This window comes from Carettochelys insculpta, chromosome 6 (assembly GCF_033958435.1).
Source record: "Carettochelys insculpta isolate YL-2023 chromosome 6, ASM3395843v1, whole genome shotgun sequence".
Taxonomy (NCBI): Eukaryota; Metazoa; Chordata; order Testudines; family Carettochelyidae; genus Carettochelys; species Carettochelys insculpta.
The window spans coordinates 8,991,166-9,017,191 of record NC_134142.1 but is presented as its reverse complement, the minus strand read 5'-3'; the positions used below and the strand labels follow the sequence as shown (position 1 = coordinate 9,017,191).

At 43.6% G+C, this 26,026-nt stretch overlaps 1 protein-coding gene across 1 annotated transcript in view; it reads right to left on the bottom strand.

Moving 5' to 3' along the window:
• STYX (serine/threonine/tyrosine interacting protein) overlaps positions 1-22,924 on the bottom strand; it is a 29,029-nt gene extending 6,105 nt beyond the window's left edge. Inside the window, exons 1-5 of the mRNA XM_074996221.1 lie at positions 22,722-22,924; positions 5,866-5,898; positions 4,829-4,882; positions 1,772-1,869; positions 802-862 (exon numbers count right to left, since the gene is read on the bottom strand). Coding sequence (XP_074852322.1) covers positions 802-862; positions 1,772-1,869; positions 4,829-4,882; positions 5,866-5,898; positions 22,722-22,778 — 303 coding nt within the window. The 5' untranslated portion in view covers positions 22,779-22,924. The remainder of the gene's footprint in view (positions 1-801; positions 863-1,771; positions 1,870-4,828; positions 4,883-5,865; positions 5,899-22,721) is intronic.
• Between the last annotated feature and the right edge of the window lie 3,102 nt (positions 22,925-26,026).

Genomic DNA, 26,026 nt, shown 5'->3' with positions numbered 1-26,026 from the left:
TGTGGTCCAGGAAACCGTCCATCAGGTGGTCCACACTATGAAAACAATGAGACTACTGTAAGCTGCAAGTTCTCCCTGCAAGAAACTTTCATGGGGGAGGGAGGGACCCCCATAAAATGGTTTGATTCTCTCAGAAACAATGGTAAGTACACAAACTGAAGTTCAGCATTTCTTTAACCAACTTTTTCTGCACAACTTTCCAGGGTGTATCAGCATTAAAGTGATTTTTTTGTATTATGAAATTTGCCTCTGAAGTCCTTTAAAGGAGATTTTGATATGCTTCCAGAAAACGAATTTCAATTTTTCACCATCCAGTTTCCTTTCATCTTTAGCTGACCTGTACTAATACTTGCTCTAAGGAAAACAAAAATACAGGATTGGTTCTTAGAGACCAAGGTTTTCCAAAATAACAACCCATTCTGGGTACACTTCCTGTGACAGCTTAATTGGGCCTGGTTTTTGGAAAGCGATGAGCCACCCATTGAAAACCAAGCACTAATAATAACTATCACCACCTCTCTCTCGTGCTGTACCGCTCCTCAGCACATCGTAAGGTGATTTAAAGAGGTCGGTATCATTATTCCAGTTCCACAGATGGGGAACTGAGGCACAGAGCAGCAAACTGACCTGATCTAGGTCCCTCAGCAGGCAGTGGCAGAGCCGGGAACAGAAGTCATTATAAAATGTTTCACATTAGGCACTGAAAAATTGCAATGCCCAAAATCAGCAGTCACTTTGGAAAATCCGACAGTGAACTGCTCCATCCCCAACACAGTCAAACTGACACACCAAGATACTTACCATAGGGAAAAATCGTATTATATTTTCAACAGGATTATCTGCAATATCCAAGACTAAATACCTGCAATGGTGAGTGTACAACAGTTATGAGTTATGGTGAGTGTACAACAGTATTACATCTTATTTTTCTATTAATGGAAGAGAGCTCTGCCTCAATATCGCTCAGAAAATTGCTGAACTGTTCATTATTAAATGCAAGACCACCTCATTTTCCAGACTCAATTCTAGGACTCCTGTGTGTGTAGAACCCCTGTGAGGCGTTATATGTTTCTGACTGAATCTGAAAGATCCTCTCCAGTCCCCAGCTGAAAGAATGAGATAATGCAAGACCGCTTAGGAATCAAAGATGCAGAGGACCATCCAGGGTGTGAATTTCTATATAACGTAACTAAATAGCTATTTCATATTCCCAGTATTATCAAGGTGCAGGTTTTTTTGGTGCTGGTAATTGCCAGTACTGAGTACTGGCACCTCAGCAGCCCCAGTCATGGGATTTGGGGTGGTGTGGGGGGCAGGCTGGCACAGTACTGGCTCCTCCCCCCCCCCCCCCCCCCCGACACACAAAAAAGGCACTTGCAAGATGTAAAATTGTACCTGAACACTCTTCTGGGAGCCCTGTGTGCCACAAAAAGCTGCTTATATAGTCTGATTCAGTTATTGCAACAGTCTTTCAACTTCCTACAACAAAATACACCCAGAACTGCCAGATCTGTAATTGGAAGACAGATGGAGCCTTCCATTTGTGTGTTCATTTGGCATATCAGAGTATTTTGTGGCTTAGTGGGACAAATTCGAATCTTAGAGATTATCTGACAAAACCTTGTTTATCTTAGTGAGGCTTTTTCAGACAATTAATACAAACATAACTATTTGTGAGAGGCACATCATCAATAAGGAAAACACTTTAAAAAAATCTCATCGCCAATACTGTTACACTTTTTTTCAGAATGATGTTACATTCATTTCTTACCTAAATAATTGTTGGAAGTTTGGTTTAATGAAATTTGCTTCAATATTTTGCCGTATGCATATTATATGGGTTATTCCGTGTTTCTGAAGTATAGGTAGCTGGAAAAGATAAGAATTTGGGTCAACTTAAAGGAAAAAAAGACAGAAAACAGCAGTTATAAAATGTACAAGCTATTCTTAAAATATAGATGTGACACGCTAGGTTGAGATTATCAGCCAAGTATATGAAAAGTAAACATATTAAAGAGGAGACTCCAACATTCCTATAAAGATCAAAAGATATATTTAAATCAATTAATTAAATGTAAGGGTATAAGAAGAATGCCACAACTAGTAGGGACAAAAATTCTAGCAGAGAAGTGGTTTAAAAAAAAACTAGTGTCGCTGTCCAGAACACACTTTTCAACTTCTGTGACAGCTCTCAAGTTCATGTGATAATATTACTAACATGGAATCTTGATGGAACCAGTTCACAGCAAGTGAGAAGTGATATTTTCAACTATGACATAATTTTGCAAACCTGCCACCTTAGTTCACACTACATAAATATATTGACTAATCTGACCTATGATTTTAACAGATCTTTATGTAGATTGTGACAAGAAAATATTTGAGTGCTGTTCTTTATTTTATTCAGACATTGGATATTGTGTCATTGGGAGTTACTCTTGTTACAAAGTCAGTAGAAGTCAATTTATAAAGTTAGATTTTTGTTAATTATGGTGAATAACAAATCCTTATAACAAATCATCACCCTTCAGGGAAGTCACTGAATACTTGTTTATACAATCCAGTATCAGATCCTTTTGTCTGGAGTGACTAGAATAGTAGTATGCGACACAGAGAGGTGAATAAATCACTGTAGCTGGTTCAGGGTCTGACCTGAGGAGTTAACACCCCAGGCGTGTGCTTATGAAAGACTTTCAGCTTTCATTTCAAAAAAAAAAATAAAAAAAAATCCCCTTTGCACTCTTGTGATCGTAAAACATGAACTGGTTGTAACAGGTGCGAAAGTGTCTGTGTCTGCAGAGAGCCTGAAATAACAGCTGAGAGGTATGAACTGAAGGGCTCCATGTATCAGAATGAGGTGTCAACTCCAAGACTCTCTGCTCTGGGAGGAGTATAGGGCCACAGCAGGATGACACCTGCCAGGGGACTTATGTCAGAGTGTACTCGTGGCCCCGGATTACCTCCATCTTGCCTGAGAACAGTGAGTCTCACAAGACAGAGTGTAATAAAGGAAACAGACCGTACATCAGCTAGAGAGAGTTGCTGTAGCTGTGTTGGTCTCAAGGTATTTGAGAGACAAGGTGGGTGAGCTAATATCTTGTCGGACCAACTTCTGTTGATAGGGAGGGGCCCGCTTTCCAGTGGAAAAGGGCTAGTACAGACAGCGCTTTCTACTCAGGGTGGGTATTTTTTAAATCTGAGAGTGCCCTTCTCCAGTGATAAAGCATGACTACACTGCCCACATCGAGCTATACAGTGGATGGGCCCTCAGAGCACCAGAGCCAAATACAGGATAGAATGTGAGATAATGGCTTACGCTAAGCTAAGCCACCTCACCTTGAATGGTCTCTTACAGTAAGTGCTCACTTCATATGCCCAGGGGTTCTCAGTCTTCATAGCAGTGGGACCTCTCCCTCCTGACAACCAAAATAACTACATGAGCCCAGGCGGGAAACAGCAGCCTGAGTTCCATGGCTAAGTTCCCTGTAAACTGTGTGGCTATGCAACAAGATACTGAGCACTGGGCAGGTGTCCAGGGAAACCACCCAGCTTGGACCTGCCACAGCAGAGGGAGAGGCACCTCTCCCCACTCAGCCTGAAACCAGCCCTGGATATACTGCAGCCGGGGGGGACACACACCCTCCCCACCCCCTGAAACTAGTCTTGGCTGGGCAAAGGGGCCACCTCTGACCTGAGAGCAGGTCTGGGCCTGCCACTGTCAGGGGACAGGAATCCCTCCCCTAGGCCAAGCCTGCGACAAGGGGACGTGCGCCTTGCTGCGACAGGCAGAGGCACCTGCGTCTCCCAACCCACGTGCTACTGTGACATTAGAGAGCTGTCGGGACTCCTCTCTCCCTGTCAAAGCCCCCGGCCACCTGCGCCCCAGACCCCTCATCCGCATCCCACCCAGAACCCGTCCCAGCCAAAACCCTCACACCCCTGCACCCTGGCCCTGGGCCCCATCCTGGCTCCAAACCTCTTGGCCCCATCCCCACCAGGTCAATTTTGTTGTGTGCACCGCTATGGAGGTGATGTGTTGCACATCACATCTGCCCTGGGGCACTAACAACATTCATTCTGCACATCTGTGGGAAAAGTGAGAGAGACTGTTCCATCGTCGAGGGCGGGAGGGAAATGAAAGTTAGAACATGAATCCCATCACCCACAGCTGAAGTCCTTGAGCTTTGGTCCCAGGCAGTGAGGTTCAAGCTTTGACTGGCTGTGGGACCTGGCAAGTCTAATGGTAGCTCTGGTGACCCCATGACAATGGGGTCTCAACCCACAGTTTCAGAACTGCAGCGCTAAACACTGTTTGCTCACGTTCAGCTGTGACCGTGGGGATATCTCCACAAAGGAACACCTGTGGCTAGTCCAGGCTGCTGAGTGGTGCTCATGGGACTGTTTCATTACGGTGTAGTTTTTTGGGCTTGGATGAGTGCTCAGGTTCTAAGACTGTGAGCTGGGGCACCCCAGAGCACAAGCTCCTACCTGAGCAAGAAGTCTGCACAGCAAACAAACAGCCACAGCATCTCAAGCCTGAGTCAGTAGACATGAGCCTGCCGCAGGCTCTTCTTTACTTTTAGGCATCCCCTCAGAGTACCTTTCCCAGACCCGAGGAAGAGATCTGGATAGCTCAAAAGGTGATGGCACAATAAAATATTTCCTCATTCACCTTGTCTCATTTATACCGAGCTCATACTTGAAAGACTTCAGAAAGCTGCCTAAATCTGCAATCTATTATTTCACAACTATGTTACAATATGCCAAGAACAATTTTGCAAGAACTTTTTTACTTAAAGAAGAATATTTTTGGGGAAAAAAAACGTACCTTGCTTTTCATAGCTGAAGAATATGGGCCTAAAAATAACCCAGGTAAAATTTCCTATGGGGGGGAAAAACAAATATCAACTCAAAAAACTTAGTTAAAAATCCACTGCACTCCCAACTCCAACTGTGATCATGGAAACAAGTAATTTATCAAGTGTCATTTATAACAGAGCTAGGGAAAAAAATTTGCAAAGTAAAAGAAATGTGATCCACAGGAACAGACTCTTATTTTTGAAAGAGAAATTAAATCCTTTATATGGACAAAGTTCAAGTTAGACTGGCACACCTTATCCTGTCCTGGTTTAAATAGTGGGTTTCAGTGGAAGTATGAGCTGGAGTCAACCTGCAGTCGAATCATCTTATGTACTTCCAAAAGCTCATTTACATCCACTAGATATACACAATAAGACATTTCGCTTTATGTGATAATAACAAATGATGAATTTGTACCCAGTTATCCCTCCTCCATTTCAGGCATGTCTGAAGATCATTATGCAAGGATTTGGCTGAGAAGTCATGATACCAAAAGTTACATTCCCCAAAGGCTGCTATTTGAGAACAATTGCTTCTGAATGAAGTTAAGGCAGAAGCAAAGTGCTAGTCTATTTGTAGTTCTAAAACATTTATAAAGGCAAAATACTATATGTTTTAGGTGTTGGGAGAGAGGCCAAGATCCCCAATGAACAGCGTTTTTTGACTTTGTAAGACTGATCTCAGTCACCTTTCATTTGACTGTCCACTCATCTCTCCACCATTAGAAATCCCTCCCTTCCTACTTAAACCTCAAATACTACACAGCACGTGTTTAGAAGAGAGATTGCTAGCAGCCACCTGTCTCATACTGCCCTACAGGAGCAGGGAATTCAAGAACAATGTAGCATGCACCCACACCCAAGGAGGCACATATATTGCAATACGTTCAGCCTACTATCTAAAAGCCTGGGGTAGTTTTACACCAGTCTTTAAGTTGGCAACTCCATGTACTTACTCAATGAGCCACTGGGTTTTGGCTCAAATGAACAAATTAAAGTGTCATACCTGCATCTCTCTTCTCATGGGATAGGTCCAATCCTTTAAAAAATAAAAGGAATATATATATACACACACACACAAAATAGGGAATGTGCAAAATAAATAAATAAAAGCTAGCAACCAAAAACATACATACATTGTGCAATAGTCAGACTGCTGGAAAATGGATTTTCTAAATTAACCTGCCATTTCATAATCTGCTACTAAATGCATCTTGGGTCAAAATGAACTGCCAAAGCAAAGAAAGTGGTTGGACTAATGAGCAGAATGCCAATCAAAGGTAATAGTGAAATTAAAACTTTTCATGGTAGTGGATCAGATCTAACCTGTGTCTGAATAGCTTTCTTCCTTAGCATTGGGGGATGCAAAATTCTGGTAAAGGTGATGCTTATGGCTATAACACTGGCCAGGATACACAATCAACTGAAACCTAGCAGGTGACACCATATATAATCCATCCCTTGGTATTAGCTTTAACAGTTCCAGAAACTTATTTTGTATGAACACAGTTTGCCAATTTCACTGCAGAGCAAGCCACAGAAAAGGCATTTCCATTTTCGTTTGTCCTAGACATTGTGTAGGTTTGTATACATTCCTCCCTGCACCCAGCCAGAACCTACACGTTTCCGGTTAGTGTGCCAGATTCCTGCACCTTCACAACCCTTTCCAAGTTTGCTTGGTTGGGATGCACTTCTGCCAGCGCCAAGTCCACTACAGAGCAGCCTCCTTTGGCTCATTTTGTACCTTCCCCTCAATCCATCTGCACATTCTAGATGCCGGAACCAGCATTCCCCCCCTCACCTTCCTCCGTACTAGCAGAGTGGAGGTTTAAAACTTACCAACCAAAAGAATTTACAATTGGAAAAGGTATTGGAGAGGATGGGAGGCCAAAGGAATAAACATATGCAAAGAGATCAGGGTGATATAACACCTGCTTAGTTTTCCCCCACTGTGGGTGTGTTTGCATAAGCTTTCCTCAATCCACCTTCCATGGAGGCATTAATATCTCCTTTGTTAAATTTATATGAACTCTTCCCATTTACACTTCAGGGATTAGCTAACACCCCTTCTGACCAGCCCCCTGGAAAATTCAGAAGTTATATATATAAAAAAAACATTTATTGGACAATTACTGACCATGACTTTGAAGTGTCAGGGTTACAAGAGCGGCTTATATTGCAAGGAAAAAAATTACAGAATAAAACCCCTACATTTCAAAAGTGGGAGCAGTAACTTCAGATCCCAAAAATCACAGAATGGCCAATTCTACGAACTTGGAGAAGCCCTAAATTCTGTTAACTTTGTAATGTATCACTTCCTACATTTAGACACATGTCTTAAAACAAAAGCAGGTACTCAGTGAGGCTTTACTGACTAAATAATATTTAGTAGGATTATATAGGATTTGAGTATTGGAGTAAAATTTCTCTCTAACCCCCTGAATTGTAAATTGAACCTGGGACAGCTATTGAGAAAAGCTCAGCTCAAATTAAAATATGAATCCACATTTTAAGAAGATTTCCCTATTACTGTATGAAACACTACACGAACAAGGAAAATCGATTGCAGTGAAACTGATTACAGTAGCCCCTCCACCCAAACCAAGTTACATGAGGGTTGCGCTCCTGCACACTCACATAACTCAAATTTAACACAAGTCAGGGGGGGTGGGGGGGGCGAAATGGGGCAAGCTGGAACCAGGCAGCAGCCTGGCTCCCAGCTCCCTGGGCTTGTGGGAGCCAGATGCAGTTTCTCCCCAGCTTCCCCCAGCTGGGGGAAGGTATGTAGACAGACAGTCACAGCAGTGCCACTCTCCCACCTGGGGGAAGCCAGAGAAAAGCTGTGCTGTCACAGCTGTCTGTCCCCTGGCTTCCCCCAGTTAGTTAACAGCGGAGCTGCACCTTCACCAGCCCTCAGGAACCCCAGGATTTCGGTTTGCGTTTAACTCATGTTAACACAAGTTGAAATCGCACATATCTGGGGTTTATGGTGCACAGAAAACGCTCCCAAATACATAAAGTAAATACATTAGTTAACTTATACAAGTTAACTTCCTGTTACACTAATCATGTGTTACTTGTAATAGAAGGTAAATGCTATGAGAGAAATGTGACTAAGCTGATAGTGTCCTTTGTTTTGCATGATTCGTGATTAGCTTAAGGAGTTATTTACACAAAAAGGTGTTTTTCGTCCCTAGGAAAAGAAAATGAGTCCTACCACTTTGCATGCCAGAATATAATAATAGTACTAGTCTTATATTTGTTTGGAAATAAAATCTGAAGAGAGTTTAAAGTATTTTTGATCGTTAAAAACATAAGATGAAGTGCTGAGATACTGATAACCAGTATCTTTCCGTTGACACCTAGGCAAATTCAGAAGAACCTCCCCTTTTAAAAGTTTGTCTACACACACCTTTGCACTGGCTTAAACTTCTCATTTAAACTTAAATTGTTTACAGACGGTTTAAGTTAAACTGAAATAAGACTGACAAACCTAAATGAGAGCATCCATAGAGGCTTTCCCTTTGATCTAGCTATCCACATAGACAAGGCCTATGGATTTACTTATTCCCCTCTTGTCCTCAGTACCTGCTGTACAAACCCATGTGTGTGTTTTGATAAACATTTTCTGGCTGACCTGTATTATTAAAAGTTATCAGCCATTGTCTTAATTTAGAATGATGAACATACATATTGGGAGTACGTAAACTTGTTATAAGTTTGGTCTAGATGGAATACAGTATTCCTTTAAAGATATTTTAAATACACAATCAGTTATATTCAGGCTAGAAGGACTCCTAGTGCTTGATCAATTTCTTCTCCTAGGAACAAAAAACCGTTTTCTTTTTTTGTGTAAATCCTTACAGAATAAACAAGAAAACAGGCACAAATCATAAAGGGGCCAAATCATGCAGCAGAAAATGTAGTCATGCAAGAAAAGCTGGCAGCAATTAGCAATACGCAGTCCAGGGAAAGAAAATTAGGTATGTCCTGAAGGTATAATGAATGGAGAAAAATGTCTGTGTCCTCCAAACTTCAGTCTCCAATGTCTTTGGGAAGTGTTAAGGGTATAAAAGCCATTCTCCACCAGTGACACTTTTGGACAGTAGGTTTTAGATGCCCTCAAATTAAGTGCTTCCTTTAGCCAAAAGCACACAATTAGTTACTACAAGATTTTAAAATAAAATGCAAGAATTATTCTGGTGATTTCATGATAGCTCTCCAGGGCTTTGCACTCAACAATAGAAGATTATTTAGTTACTGTACAGAAAGTAGATGAAAAAAAATCCTTGTCTGTAGATTAAACCCTGACAGATGTTGCATACCAAGGAATTCATCACACGAACAATATTTTATATAGAGTAAAAATGCTCAATGCATACTGCCTATGACACCCAGCAAACAAGAGTAAGCATTTCCTCCCATGACTGTGAGCATTTTGTCATAAAACAAACTCTACTAAAACATGCCAACTGGAAACAGTAATACTGCTAAACTTTGTTAGCCATTTGGCAGATTATACCCAAGCAGCGAATGCAACTCTGCAGCAGATGAAATGGTTCCTAGCTCTGGTCTGTAAATCACCCAACTGAAGAGCACCATGTAAAAAGTGATTTAGAGTCTCCAAAAGACTTATTGTTCCACAGCCAGTTATCCCCACCTGGATTGTGGTTCACAGGCAGCTGTTGCCACAAGAATCTGGTGAACTGGTAGGAATGCACAGCGTAGACCCTGCAAGAGTGTGTCCCTAAGAATCCCAGCCAGTTCAGGGTGCAGAACTGGAGTTTTAAACAATGCCCAGCGTTTGCCTGGATCTACCTTGTACAATCAGTACATACCCCATTAAAAACATCTCGTATAAGACAGTGCACATACTCATGCATGCATGAACCATGACATACACGGCACATTTGCTTTCACAGCTAAGGCCTACGAGTGCACACCGCCGCACTGCAGGTGACTCAGTCTTACTGAAGCTCAGATCTGTCTGAGGAGCAAGCAAGCCACAAAGTTTAATCCTTCCTGGACCTGTCAGTCAAAAACTGTGCCTGATCGTGATTCTGTTCACTACCAATGGTGGCCTATAAAACACTTTGTATTCCAGATTAGAGGCACAAACTCCAAAAAAAGGTACAACACCTGGTGCACATTGTAGTAAGGCAGCTTTATATGTAAGCTGTAACTAGAATCTGCTCTGAAGCAAGGGCTACGTATTAACGTACGAGCTGGGATACCGACTTCTATATATTTAATACAATATTAACACCTAGAGAACTGTTGGACAAACGCTGGCTAAATTGTGAAATTATACATACTAGCTGAAAACAGTTTCTGACCTCATGGACCTGCATAACTTTAGGATGTTATGTAGCATTACCAGAAAATGTCACCTTGCACCTCTCTTTTTTGAAGAAAAAGATCTATTAGTTTCCCCCTTTGAACATTAACCATTACCTCAAGCTCCCCATCTTTTCATCTCATATCGCTGCCATCAGTCACTTCCACTCAACAATGGCCCGGCCCTGCCCTGCCACACAAAGCTGCTCTCCAACCATCCCCTTTGGAGAAGCCCTTACTGCTGTGGATAATGGTTATTCACCTCCTAGCAAGTCTCCTTGATCCCTTCGTAAGTGCTGACCCTTTCAACATATTGATACCGCTCTTCTCCAGGTGGTTAATACACCCCTCACCTCTCAACCAGATGCCACTTCTTACCCTACTTGATCTGCATGGCTTCCCTAATAGCAATTGCTCCCCAAGCATCTTAAACAAGAAACCATCTTCAGCATCCTCTCATCTAAAGCACTCCTTTTTCATTTCTTGTAAGAAGTTTAGAAGCAGTTCAAGGCTTGGCCCTTACCCTTGGTCATCTTTCTCCTTTGGCTGTGCCATTTCTTGCTTGAGTCTGACTTTCACGCAGAAAATACTTGATCATGCATTCTGTTCTTTCTATCCCCTGCCTATATAGCAACCTCCTAGTACTGGCTCTCAAACTAAGTAAGTGTCTTGAGGTTCATCTAGCATTGTAATCAAAACCAAGTCAGAACATCTGGTTATATTATAGTAATCTGCTTGACTAGGTTACAATCTGCCACGTGGATGGACCTGTAACACGGGAAGAGAATCTTAGGCACGTCCAAGGCTTTCCTCCAATTGCAGGAGAGTGTTAAATCTTGTTCTGTACACAATCAAAAATGAAACTAAATCTTCCTATTTTGATTGTGTTTATGGTGTACGTGGGCCAGTAAGGAGAAAGTTCCCCTTTTCCACCACAGTCTGACTCCATCACTACTATCTTAATTTACCCCTGATATCAGGGACTAGGGATCCTCAGAGGGACATAAACTTGAATGCTCTCTCGACCAGTGTTTCTTAAATTATGGTCCACAGAACATTGGTGTGCCATGAAAAACTTGCAGGTGGGTGTCTGACACTCTTGATATACACTGATAGTAGATATTTTCGGCTATTAAAATCAGATACAATGCTACTTGTTCATTGCTATGGTACTTGATTACTTTACTTCATTTTGGTTTTGTGCTATGTGTTGCTGTTTGGGTTTTTTTAGGTCCATCAACAATTTTTTTTTAAGAAAATTTTCATGGTGTTCTGCATAAAAATATTTTTTGGTGTTCCATGGTCTCAAAAAGTTTAAGAAACACTGTTCTATACAACGCAGGCAGGGAGCGTGGAATCCACATAACCTAGGATGCTAGGCAGCTGCCCATCTATGACAGACAGTGAGAGATGCAAATGAGAGGGAGGTGGCCGCCTAAGCCTCACTTCTCTCAGACTTTGGCTCCAAAGTCCAGGCTGCAGACAGGCACCTCTCATTGCAATTCAGAACCTGGAAACCTCTCCTGTAGTCAGGTGCCTAGGCTATTTCCCGCCCCCCCCCATCCACCCCCAGAGAAGCACTGCCACACACCTAACTCCACCCAACTAAGTTGTGGGAAGGAGGTGGCAGACTGCATTTAAATCTTTAGCCCATTGGTCAGAGCACTCACCTCAGATTTGGAAGACAGCAGTTTATTCCCCTGCCTGCATGACAAGAAGGATCTGAACAGGAGCTTCTCGCCTTTCAGGTGAGTGCCCTACCTACTACAATGCAGTGTCATTCTCACACTCTCTGGCCCTAGTGATATTTAATACAAAATGGACAGCTTCAAGAAGAGTGCCAGAGAGCCACATCTGAACATCCCAGAATCCAGTGGTTAGGCCACTCAACTAAGAGATGGTGAACCCCTATTCAAATCCCCTCACTTTATCAGGGAGAGGGGAAAACTCATTTGGGGTTACCCATATCCCAGATGAGTCTCCTAGCCAATGGACTGAAGCTTATGCAGGAGGCCACCACCGTCTCCTCTTCCTCTGTCTTGGCTGTTTTGCCTATCTCCAGCCTGAGACAGCAGTGCTCAGACACGAAGGCTGCTACCAGAATTATAAAGCAAAAAATTTGGTATGAGTTTAGATACCTACAGGATTTTGGCAGCTGAGTATTGCAGAAGTTCCTAAAAACTAGAATTTAGGCACTTATGATCTGGGCCCACATGTTTTCTCTGCCACACCTCACTTCCCTGTAGGCATCTTTAGAACTACCTTCATAATGCAGCAAGAATCCATCTCTACTTTGGATCTGTTTCTGCAGAGATTTTAATTCCCACCCTTAGGGCTCTTCTTAATGAATGAAATTGCTCAACCAGTCTTTCTACATCCCAAATTTCTGAACTTCAAGATGTCCAGGATATTTTGGTGAAGTTCCTGGGGTGCTGCTCCAAGTAAAAAAGTATCACCCCTCCTGTGTAACTAGAGTTACCAATCTCATATTTTCCTCCAAATCAAGATTGACCTCCTGCCATTCAAATTCATTAATTTACTTTGCCCTACTTCCCTCATTTCATTTTCTACTCATAGTCTATTTGGACAATTTTAGCATCTTGTCCTCAGATCACAACTCCCCAAGGTTGTGGGTTTATTCTTTCACTTGTGTCTTCTAATTCTTCCCCCTTCTCTTTACTAATATTGAAACCTTGTTTTGCTCATTAGCTGATAGCTTTCTTTAAAAACTGTGATATTGTGCATTAAGGACTATATATGAAACAAATTGGTTGTACTGATGGCCCTTCCAAATAGAAGTGGAAAAATTTAATTGCCAAAAGGCCATAAAATGCATTAAGCAAGCAATGACTGAACATCCAATTATATGAATTTCATGTAGTCTGATTCTTAGTTTTGCCATTAATCTACTATATATATTTCCTCCTATATATATTGTTTCTCCTCTTTTGATGCATACTGCTGATAATAGGCCATTTCCACCCAGACTGAATAGACCATGTCAGCTGTGGTCCTCCCTTTCACTGGGATCCCACTCCTCAAATACCCCTCTGAAATGCCCCCCGCTCCCATGCATCTGATGAAGTGGGTCTTTGCCCACAAAAGCCTATGCTCCAAAATATCTGTTAGTCTGTAGGTGCCACAGGACTTCTTGTTGTTCTACATGTATTTCAGAGAGATGGTCTGTCTGTTTCATCAAAAACTTCTCCTAAACAGTAAGAGTTAGGACAACCAAATTCGATATACAGCTTCCTCTTATCACAATTTAAAGCAATGTAAGGGTCTCGTTGTGCCAGGAAAACAGGATGTGCCTGGAACGGTTTTATGAGAAGCTTATCCCAAACAGAAAAAGAGAATCACAAAAGCAACTAGTGTCCTCAAAACTGACATAACTGAACAAATGCTGAAAGACACTGAAATGAGATAAGCCAGAAAAATAGGATGAACCCACAACAGGATTGCTTCTCAAAAAACCTTACAGAAAAGAGAGAGAACAGAGAAATTTGGAGTAGTGCTCTGTTTTGGCACAGCTAAATCAGTGCTTAAGATTTGAAAATTAGAAGAAAATGTTACAGGAAAACAAGTATCAGAGAGGTAGCCACGTTAGTCTGCAGTTTCGAGAACAGCAAGAAGTCTTGTGGCACCTTCTAGACTAAACAGATATTTTGGAGGATAAACTTTTGTGGGCAAAGACCCGCTTCCTCAGATGCATGAGTGGTGGGGGGAGTAGTTTAATACCCTTCTGAAACTAACTTCCCCCACGCATCTGATGAAGCGGGTCTTTGCCCACCAAAGCTTATGCTCCAAAATATGTTAGTCTATAAGGTGCCACAAGACTTCTTGTTGTTCATGGAAAAACAAGTTTACTATTGAGCCCTTTTTTGGTTAAAACACAGCAAACAAGTTTGTAGAGATGAAAATACACGTGATAGAATTCCTATTTTAAAAAAATTAAACAGACAAATTTTAACATTTTTAAAGAAATCGGGAATAAAAATTAACGTCATAAAAATAACCCTTTTTGAAAAATACAATCACTTAAAGCATGTACATTTTCCAAAAAGCCTTAACTGAGTTAAGGACCCAAGCCTGGCTTGGGTATATCTGCTAGTCAGATAGAAAAAGGCTACTGAAAATATATTCAAGAGAAAGGAATGAATATTACTGACAACCACCTTTTCTATCACATTAAAACATGCTACTGTCATCTCCATTTCCTACTAAGACTGAAGTCTGTAGTAGCCACAAAAATCAGCTGTGCATGGGTAATAAGCAAGAAGATACATCCTGCACCCTCCCTCCTGCACAGACCCTGCACTCCCACCCCCAGACTACTCAGCACCCTAGCTTCCACCCAGACCTATACCCTATGTTCCACACAGAGCTGACACCCTCACTCAGCACACTCCTATCCCCTACCTACTGCCCAAACGACCCCATCTGCAGGCTACTTGTGCACCCAACAGTTGCCCAGACCCCAGACCCAACTCCAGACTGCTCCTTGACCAGTTCCATGCACAGAACCCCTAATTTTGGCCTCATCCCAGAGCCTAGGGAGGCCCCAACAAACCTACAAACCCTGGTCCCCCTAGGCCCAGGGGTGGGCTTAAGGGTAGTGAGGTGAATGTCTTTTTTTCTGCTTCTCAGTTTGGGCCCACATCTGTGAGGTTTTTAGGGTTTTTTTTCCTTCCTCACTTCAGAAGGGCTGAGTCAGTGGGAGGGAAGGTTATTTTGCCCTTCTCACTTGTGTGACCCCCAACTAACTCTTTTGCGGGTCAGTGACACCCCCCCCACCAAAAAGTTCCCCACCCCCTGTTCTAAGCAGCAGTTAAACAGGATTTGAAACAAGTGCACCATGCAGTTGTGTGATGCAGCTTCCTATCCCCATCTCGGTGGATGTGCATCTGTCTACAAACTTCCAAAAGTGTGTTTTGAACCAGTTTCCAAAGTATTTTCCCAATGCAGCATTCAAACTTCAGTGCAAACATTCTAACCTTTGAAGATACAGAGTGAATGCTAAGTTAACTGACTATCATGGCAATGGGGGAAGAACAGGAAAACAAGGAGGAACAACTTGGGAAAAGACATGGAGCAGCAGACAGAACAGAAAAAATGTGAAGATTACCAAAGAGAAAGAAGGATCCCAAATAGGAAAGAGAACGTATGCTACAGGTTGAACCTCTCTATTCCGTCTCTCTTTCGTCCAACAACATCCATAATCCAGCATGATTTTAGGTAGCCAGACAACCACTTACCACGGGTGAAGCCAAGTTTCCCGTGGTCCCATAAAGTTCGTTTACAGACACCACTCCTGGCTCTTGTTTTCCATGCTGTTATTTTGCTGGAATTTACTCCTAAATGTCTTCTAAGAGCTCAGTAAGCAGTGGAAGTGTTAGTAATGCTGTTAGACAATACTGACCTCCTGTGGTCCAGCAAATTCTCTCATTCAGCATTGATCAGGTCCCAAGGGTGCCAGACTAGAGAGGTTTAACCAATAGTATGCTAGCCAGTTCTTTCAAGAAACAGGAAGAGAGTAAAAGGAAATTCAGCCAAAGGAAACTAGAAAGAAAAATGGAGAAACACACACAAAGGAAGTAAAGATGACATCAACAAAAATCTTTGTTTTGTGTGTTTCCTCTGCCTTGTTATGGTAGTTTGGAAGAAATCCCGTAATTTACAAACCAAGCTTGGAATCACTAAATTATAACTATTGTGTTAGTAACACATGAAGGCAGAACAGGAACATAAATTAACAAAACAAAAAAAAACCAGGATGAAAACAGAGGTTTTGCCAACTGTATTGTCTGGATGTCTATGAGAACCTATTTAAGACCTGGTAGGATATCACCACACACTACCAGCATAGGGAAGGAATTTTCCACTACGATTGTTTAAAACTGGTTTTATTTTCACCTACTTACGAAAGGGTTTGCTAGAGTAAGAAAATACACCTCTTGTAAACTGAACACACTGATTTGGACTGTAATGAGACAAACACTGAGCCTCACAATGTCATTTTTGTAATAATTTTTCGGAATGCTTCCGGAAGCTGCTGAATGCAGGTAAACCTCTGTCTGATGGGATTCCCACAGACTTCAGTGGAGCTCCAGACAGGTGCAGGGCCTGAACTAACCACTGCAGATGACAGGACTAAGTTTCTGCAGCTGTGAAACGTTCCCCCTTTAATACATGTATTTTGATAACATTGGGCAAAATTAGGCTCAAGATTTATTTTCTTTTTAATTTGCTACCCTCATATAGAATTTCTTTTAAGCCTTTGCCCTCTCTGGCTTTTATGATGAGGGGTTTTGTTGCATTTCATTTTACGATAATCTAAAGTGCCTATAAAAGCAAAAACTTAAGTAAATGCTCCCAGTTTCTTATATTTTTAAACATTACACAAAGCAGTTGCAATCCATCTGGGCAAAACAGCTAGATTACAAAATTTTAAATCACAGAAATCTAACTCAAAATCAGTGGTGCTGTGAATTTTTACCACTGTCAAATATTTGTTTGCCCAAAAAAAAAAAAAAAAGCCTCGTCTGCACTTTTCTGTAACAAAACCTCCTGGAGGTGAGTCTAGTAAAGACTCTCTAACTCGACCATTGATCATTGTTCTGTTGACCACTCACAGTGGGGACACCACAGCAATTACGACCTAAGGCATGCTGATTCCAGCTATTCACATACCTGGACTTGTGTACCTTAGGCTGACATTACCCCTCATATAGACCAGACCAAAAAGAGCTCTATAGAGGTCTTCCAGAGGATACATCAACCCATCTAGATATCTGCCTAGTTTTACATAAAATGCACTAACAAAATCAGTACAAACTAAAATTTTATACAATGGCTTGGTTATACTGCTCTATGTACTGTACACTGAAATGTACGTATAATATTGATATGCCAGTTAACTGACTGTATAATTTGTGGTAAAAATGAGGAAGTAAGGAATTTTCCCCACAAGACTGTATTATGACACTTGTATTTTTACATCTTATTTCATAAGCAAGTAAATTTTAAGCCCAGTGAAACTTGGGAATACACAAAACAAATCAGACTTCCGAAAAGGGTACAGAAGGTTGGAAAAGTTGAGAGCCACTATACCAAGAGACTAAACGATGTTTATCTTAGCCACATGCATCCAAATAGTGAACTATCATCCAATTTTTAGAAATTAAGATTACAAAATGGTAATTTTAAATCCTTAACATTTGTATTAAATTCATCTAATTTTTTCTTCAAATTACAGTATTTTAGCAGTGATTACCACTGCCAGTATGTTTAAGGGTCTGCACAGTTTTAATTACATTGATCATAATATTTTCCTGCATTTCTGGCAAACACTGATTATCCTTACCTCTTAAGATTGTTTTTTATTTATTCTTTCCTTTATTCAACAAAATCTGTTATTACACCCGATTCTGGGGAATAGTGTATTAACAACTGCTATAGAGCCCACAGAGGGAACAGGAGTATAAAATATAGCTCCTATGCAGGTGCTTTGTATTTTCATTTCTCAGCATCTGAGCAGAGCATTTTCTCCAAAAAATTTTTGAAACTTAAAACAATAACAATTAATTGTTAAAAGCAAGCTGAACTTTGAACCTAAGATACCTGGCCACAGACCACTGAGGTATAGGAATCTGGAAACAGTTTATCAGTTTTCCACTTGTGAATCTGCAGCAGTGTTTAATGAAATCTGGCACGTAATAATTACAAAATGTAGGCTAATTATTTGGGATTTGAGGGGAAGCAATTTGAAAGAGCACAAGGGTTTAAGAGCTGGAGTATGTAAAATCATTATCCAGAAGGCTCTGACATCTTCAATATTATTGCTCCATAATAAAACAAATGCTTATGATGTATTACCATTTATTCATATCTACCAACTGAATTTTATCAGAACAATGGTATATTTCTAGGATGTATAAAGATGGACAAACTAGAAGATAAAGAAATTCTACATAACAACCCAGGTAGTACTGAAAGCTGGAAATAGAGGTTCAAATTCTAATCAGATTACAAGTGGAAAACAATGAAGAAATGGTCTCATCCTAGACCTTATTAGCTCATGTCACAAAATTGTGTAATTTAGCATTATTGTAGTCTGTGCTTCAAAGTGGAACATAAGAGATAATGCAAGCCAGCACTGATGTATGTTGGCAGAAATGTGCATCTCAGAAGCTTTATGACAGCACCTGCCTACATTGAGCCTACCTGGAGATCACGATTGAGCTCCTCATTTACATGAGCACTCAATTAATTCCATTAAACTAAAGACAAAAAAATTTGAAAATGTGAGCCATCTCAGTAATGGCTCTGTGTGTTTTCATATGGCAGAGTCAATTATCAGTTCCAGTTCCGGAGAAGGCAGCAGACCACAAATGCTGCTGAGGCATGCTGAACTTAACCTCACCCCAGCAGCTACCAGTAAATGCTGGCTAATGCAGTCTTCCAGCTGATTAAAGAGTGGCACTGATGAGCTCTGAAAAGCATCTTCATCCAGGGCTAGTGGCTGCAATTTCATCCCAAATAAGCCACTTACCAGAAAACTGACCTGTTAACTTTTTTTCTCAGCTATTATGCAGAGAGAAATGAACTGGACGTGGAACTTTTACATTACAGAAAGTACAGGTGTCAGATGAGAGAATTTGCCAGACCACAGGAGGTCAGTATTGTCTAGCAGCATGACCAACACTTCTCCTGCTTCTTGGGCTTTTCAAAAACATTTAGGGATAACTTAGAGCTAAACAACAGAACAGTAAGAGCCAGGACTGGTGGTTGTAAACAAACTTTATGGGACCTCAGGAAATTTGGCCACACCCATGATAACTGTGGACACCTGGCTAACTAAAGCCAAACTGGATTAGGGATCTTGCCAGATGAGAGGTTCAACCTGTAGTAACCTCTGTGATTTAGGGGAGAACACTGATACTCCTATCAGAAGACATTACCAATGTTCTTGATCATTTTTAAATTGTGATTTTTATGTTATCTACCACAAACATTTTTGGTATTGTAGGAATCTCACCAGCTGTGTATTGTTGTACTACTATTACTAATCTACATTCTAGGCAGTATATAAGATCAGGTTTCAGTTTTCACTGTATTTTATTTATGTGGACTGGACAATTTTTTTGGCAAAACATAGCTTAAGTAATGGTCTTTAGAGCACTAAGTAATTTTAGGTTCCTCGTCAATTTGCTTTGGTTTTAAAACAATACCTTCTAAAATCAGTGGTATTATGGTTTTATGTCCCTCCAGAAATGGGGATCCAAGGGCTGCAAGTTACATGACCTGAATTATGTAAAAACATTTACAAAACCTGTAATCAATAGGTGTCTTTTCACAATTTAAAGCATATTTTTCCCTGTAGCTTTTACAGCCCTAACATTATATTAGTGGTTGAAAACCAAGATGGATTAGTCTGTTTTGATTGAAAAATGCAAACCATGAGAAATACATCAGATTTATCATTTAATTACCTAAAATAGTTATAACATTAACCACATTTATTTTAAAAATCAGTTTACCTATTGTTGTTTCAAACTACAGTAGCTAAAACTGGGGTTTAAAAAGTCACATAGAATTCTAGTTACAATTTCCTGACTCAGCTGTAGGTAGCACATGTGGGTGCTCCAAAGTGGGCAGATACGTTGTTTAAACAAACAGCTATACCATAAACAAGATGCGGGGGGCGGGTTATGAACACAACTTATAAACTGAGTTCAGATGCAAACCATATTACAATTGTGCTTGAGAATGTTCAAAATTTTAGACACAGACACCTGACCTAGTAAGGAAAGGGCATTAAAGAAATAGTCACAAAACAAGAAAATAGATATAATAAATTGGATGGATGTTGCAGATACCTTACCATAATACAAAACAAACAAGAAACAATGACTTCCACCAATACGGATGTAATAATTGCAAGCATCTGTGAAGTATGCTGCCATTTATAAAATGGACAAAATTTCAAGATACTACCAACATCTAATCAATAATACAGTGGCATTTTGTGTTCCCCCATGTATGACCCCTACAAATTTCATACCCACAAAAAACACTTAATGGACCATAAAATCAGTTCTTTTCCATAAAATCTGGTATTTTGTGTACTTTTACCCTGTCCCGTACTATACAGCTTTCACAGGGGACACCAGTGTTTTTCAAACTGAGGGGTCCTGACCCAAAAGGGAGTTTTGACGGGAGGTGTAGAAAGGTTATTGTAGGACAACTGTGGTATTGCCAACATTACTTCTGTGCTGCCTTCAGAGCTGGGTGGCCAGAGAATGGTAGCTGCTAGCTATGTGACCAGCTCTGAAGCAGCACCACCTCCAAAACTAGTGCTGATGTAAGGGTAGCAATACAATACATTTCACCCTTACTTTTGTGCTGCTGTCTTCAGGGCTGTGTGGCTGGAGGTCCCATGTTTGAGGACAGCGCTGCGGAAGTCAAGGCGACAATATGACACCATAACATCCAAACATTTGCACTGCTGCGGGCTCTGCCTTCAGAACTGGGCTCCCAGCCAGAAGGCACTGTGCTTCTGTCACCCAGCTCGGACGGCAGCGCTGCCAGCAGCAGCAGCACAGAAAATGGTGATACTGCGATCCTCCCTGAAATAAGCTTCCCCCACCATCTTTTAGGTCATGACCCCTACAGTTATACCACCATAAAATTTTTTAAGTATGATGACTGTGAAATGGACCAAAGTGGACCATGAATTTGGTAGGGCCCTACCCATCTATTATCAAAAGGAGCACACTTGGGTTTTCATTTGTTGCATACCAGTACATTACCCATATCTGAGACTCGCACTACAGATCTAAGCCATGTCCAGATATAAGACAACAACGTGCCCTCGCTCTTTTGACACCACAGTAGGTCTAGTTTTATCTTAGAAGATATTGCTACCTTTCAAACCTCAGGGTGGTTGTGGCTCTTGAACACTAAAAATAGCTTCTCAACAAAGGATATTTTAGTACCCCAAATTCTTTCTACTGTATGTCAGGGCATACGGGATCAGTGGGCAACGATCAATCCAGTGGAGGTCAATTTATCGCATCCAGTAAAGGTACGATAAATTGAGCACCAAGAGCTCTCCTATTGACTCCAGTGCTCCACCAGAACAAGAGTAAAGGGAGTGAATGAAGGCACACCAGCTGTCAACTCACCACAGTGAAGATACCACAGTAAGTAGGTCCAAGTACACTAACTTCGGTTACCTTACTCATGTAACTTAGATTGACGGGCAACAGTAGCACGGACAAGGCCTCAGTAAAAACCACACATGTGGAAAGGGGATTTCCAGATGACCCATTCCCCCAAATTTCTAACGACTGAGGTAACACCCAATTACCCTGCAGCACACTATCAAAGTAAGGACAACCTTACAGCCAAGGACAGATGGCGTTTGGTTTGAAATCGCCAGCAATCATACACAGGGAAAAGGGTGCTATATTCAGTGGAATACTGGGGACCGAGGCAGTTGCCTAGTGGGGATGGAGTGCTGTGCACAGGTCTAATCATTAGCAAGCAGCATAGGAACCAGACATGACTCTTATAGAGGCCTGCTCATTAGAAGGCATAGGATGGAGGGTCATTAGGCACCCTACAAGGACACACACAGTGAAACTAAGTGTGCTCCCACACCCATTGACCTAGTGGTTTCTATGATATGATTTCAGGCTTACAGTTGGATTCAGTGTCTTCCAGAACCCCCACTATGCAGCACCCCAGTATGAGAAATGGGTGGTCTGGCAGGGTGTTTCAGGGACAAGCTGAAAACAGAGATCACAGGACTGCCCCTGGGGATGTAAGAGGATATCTCACAGGAACCCAAGGGCAGGGTGGGGGGGCACGTCCCAGGGGCTGGAGAGCGCTAAGGGGAACAGAAGTTGGGGCAGGATATGCAGGTGGTTGGAAAGCCTCTCAGGGGAAAGTGGGTAAGGGGAGAGGGTTTGCTGGAGACTGAAGAGCTTCTGAGAGGAGGGAGCAAGGGGCATCCTGGGGGCTGGGAGGCAAGGGGGCTCATGGGGGGCCAGGGGCCATAGAGCCCATGAGGAGACAGACATGGGCTCTCCCAAGAGCATGAGAGCCCTGAAGGGAGGGAGATGGGGGGGTCCCAGGGCAAGGGAGACAGAAGAATTTCCAGAGGGAGCCGGGGGGGGACAGGAGAGCCCCCGAATGGAGGGGTTGCGGGGCGGGGTGGAGAGAACCCCCAGAAGTAGGATACGGGGGGCTGGGTGAGGGGGCCGGAGAACGCCCGAGGGGAGGGGCTGGGGGGACCCGGGACGGATGGGGCCAGAGAACCGCACGAAGAGGGGATGGGAGGCGCGGAGGCTGGAGAACCCCCAAGGAGAGGGAACGGGGGTCCCGGGGCGGGGCGGGAGCGCTGCAGGGCCGGGGCCCACGCGGACGGGGTCCGGGACGCGCGGGGCAGGCCGGCTCCGGGGAGGGGGAGGGGGAGGGGCCGCCCGTGGGCAGGCCTGAGCGCGCGGCCGGGCCGCTCACCTCGGAGTCCTCCTTGGCCTGCGGCAGCGCGGGGAAGGCCGGCCGGGCGCGCTCCATGGCCGGGCGCTCTGCGGTCGGCGCGGCTACTTGGGCAGCGGGCCCGCGGGCTCCGCCACGGCAGCGGCAGGCAGGGAAGGCGGCGGCGCGCTCCGCAGCTCGCACCCGGCCGCCATGCTGCGTCCCTCCCGCGGCCGCCGGGCGCCGCTCCAGCAGCGCCTCCACCCGCCGCCAGCCAGGGTAGGGCCGCGTCGTCACAGCGGGGGGCGGGGCCGTGGCAGGAGAGGGCGGGGCCTTCTGGGCCAACGTTCGGGGGCGGGGCCTCTCCGGGTCAGAAGCACCAGGGGGCGGGGCTTAGCCTGGCCCGTGGAGTCTGGGGTCAGGCCCACGAAGCCCGAGTCCGTGGCGCGCGGGGGCAGGTGCTTTGCACGTGGGCTCCCCGCGCTCGGCCAGCGGGCGGGCCCCGGGACAGGCTGGGCTCAGGAGGACCAACCGCCTGTTGGAGCAGCGGGACGACCTCTGTGGCTCCCCCGGCCGCCCCGCGAGGACCAGCTCCGGGCTGCGGGTGCTGCGCAGATGCAGCTGATCCTCGCCACGCTGGCCCCAGCAACTGTGCTCCACCCTGCCCCCGCCCCCGGCCAGCCGTCCCCTCCTCTTCTCCTCCTCCGGGCGTCAGGAGCGGCTCGGCTGCTGCTGTGATCTGCCCCGGGTTGCGGTGGGTTGTTAGCTCCCGGTTCAAAGAGCCGCTTGCTGAACAACGGCATACAGCAGTGTTGGGGTCAGCGCTGCTGCGCAATCGCACACAGTGCGGCGCAGACCAGGAGCTGCCCTACTGCCCGGCCTCGCACGGTGAGAGTCAGGGCTGCTACTGCCTGCCAGCCCTGTGTTTGAGGCTCTGCTGCTGGGCCCACTCTCTACCAGTGTCTCTGGGTAGAGAGCGCTGGCCATAGGAGTCTGTGGGGGAACTTTGGGGATGGGGAAGGCCCTGTGATTCTCGACCTGTGGACCGCAATGATAATTTGAGAACCACTGCTTTAGACTGTGTTCTCCTCGCTATCTTCTCCTACCTTGGCTTCAGTAACTGCACTCACCGCCCCTTCTTCAGCAGCTCGTCCTCACCCCCGACTTCGGTTCTTGTCTCTTCTCCCTGTACACCTTACTCCAGCTAATCTGTCAGAAACAAATTCAACCAACCTATCTCTGCAGACAAGTTTCAAATCCATCCACATCTCGAGCCTTCAACTCAACATGACAAAACAAGAATTCCAATATTCCTCTGCCAGCCATTCACCTTACCCTATCTTAGTCCAAACTATACACTACCACCATCCAACCAATATTATTCAGGCTTCTAAACCATGTATCATCTTTGACTTGGTCCTCTGGGCCCTCACATTCAGGCTGCTTCTAAATCACACCAATTTCTTCTGCATAACATCTCTTAAGACAAATCTTAAGTTAGTCCTCCACACAGCTAAAATCACACCCAGGCTCCTGCTATCTCTCATGAACTGAGGGAATAGTTTTGTAGTTAGAGCATTGGCCTTGTACAGCCAGGCTTATGAGCTCAAGCCTTGAAGGGTCTTTCAAGGGTCTGGGGCAGGTTAAATTGGGAAAAAAAAAAAGTGCCAAGGATGGTGATAGGTCCTGCGGTGAAGGCAGGAGACTAGACTGGATGAGTTCTTGAGGTCTCTTCCAGTTCTATGTTATATCTCAATTACTGAACCATCTCCTTCTCTGCCCTTGAAAAATACAATCTTGCTTTGCAAATCTGTTAAACATGCCACTGAAAGATATTTTTCCTAGCTGATTGCTTTTTATTATTACCTCTGTGAGTGCTACCACTGGCTCTCCTTTCTCCATTATATCCTACCTACACCTACTTGTCTTCACTTTCACAACCTGTCATTTCATATGCTATTAAGACTTGATTCCTGCTCTGATTAGCCACTGATACTGCCCTGAATGATCCATGTATTAAATCTTCCCCTTTGTGCTTTCCCACCCATGGGAGAAGCTCCCTATCAACATCCACAAAGCTTTCTCAATTTCCTTCTTCAAACCTTTAATAGTATGCCTACAAATAAATAGGCAGTGGTGGGCTGTGATTCTTATTTATCATGCTGACCAACAAGGGCTCATTGTTTTCTTGTCTGTCCCAACCTATTTTCTCATCTTTAAGACTTTTGGGCATAAATTGTTTTTGATCACTATGTGTATAGTCCTTAGCCAGTCGTCCTGATCCATGATTGGGCCTCTTGGCATATGTCTGTGTTGCAACACACTTGACTCAGGCTTCCAGGGTTTAGACTACTGGGCTGTAAAATTGCCATGCCGGCATTTGAGCTCAGGCTGGAGTCCAAGCTCTGGGGCCCCACAAGGAGGGTCTCAGACCCTGCCCAAACATCTACAAATCCATTTTAAAGCCCACAGGTGTTGAGCTATTAGCTAGACCATGGTCAGCTGACACAGGCCAGCTGCAGATGCTGCGTTGCAATACAGAAATACAGTACCCCTCTCTGCCCCCCACCAAAATACACGCAACCGAGTTGCATGTGTCTCAGGTTAACAAGACTGCCATCCCGACAGTAGCAGAGAAACCACTCCCGTCAAGGGTGTCAGCAAATGGTCTGCTACCCCTGACAGGAGAGGTTTCCCTGCTCCTGTCAGGGGTGGTAGCAGAGTCAGGCTCTCAGCTACCACCACTGCCAGGAGCAGGGAACTGATGAGGGCCAGCTGGAGCCAAGAAACTGACTGGGGTTGATGCCCTCCTCAGTTTCTCGGCTCCTCCTAGTTGCACAGGAAATTTGACTTACACTGGGGTTGTGAGAACTGTACCCTTAAGCACTACGCCTCCTCAAAAGGAAATAACTATAGCAGGATACCCTTTATCTGATTTATTTGGGGCTGAGTCAAGATCAGGTCCTCAAAAATCCTCAGAGTTTTGAGAAAAGTACAATGCTGCAGCACCATCTATCAGTCACAGCTAAGGTCACCCACTTCCTGTCATGGGGTTCCTATTTGTTTGGCTGATGCAGAGAACCACACTATGGAGGGCCAGATAAATGGGATTCTCTGGTATTTTGCTCTTGCCATCTCCCTTGAGCAGATCTTGCTTCTTTGGTCTCCTTCACCAGAAGGAATCATTAAAAAAACCCACATCTACTGACCTCAATTCTGAAGAGAGGGTTTGCTCACAATGAAGTGACCACAACGTTTATATTAACAAAATGGCACTTAAGGCTTCCATTGTATGCACAACAGAGGTACGGATCTTTGTAACATGCTATGTTTTGGCTTGAGCTTAA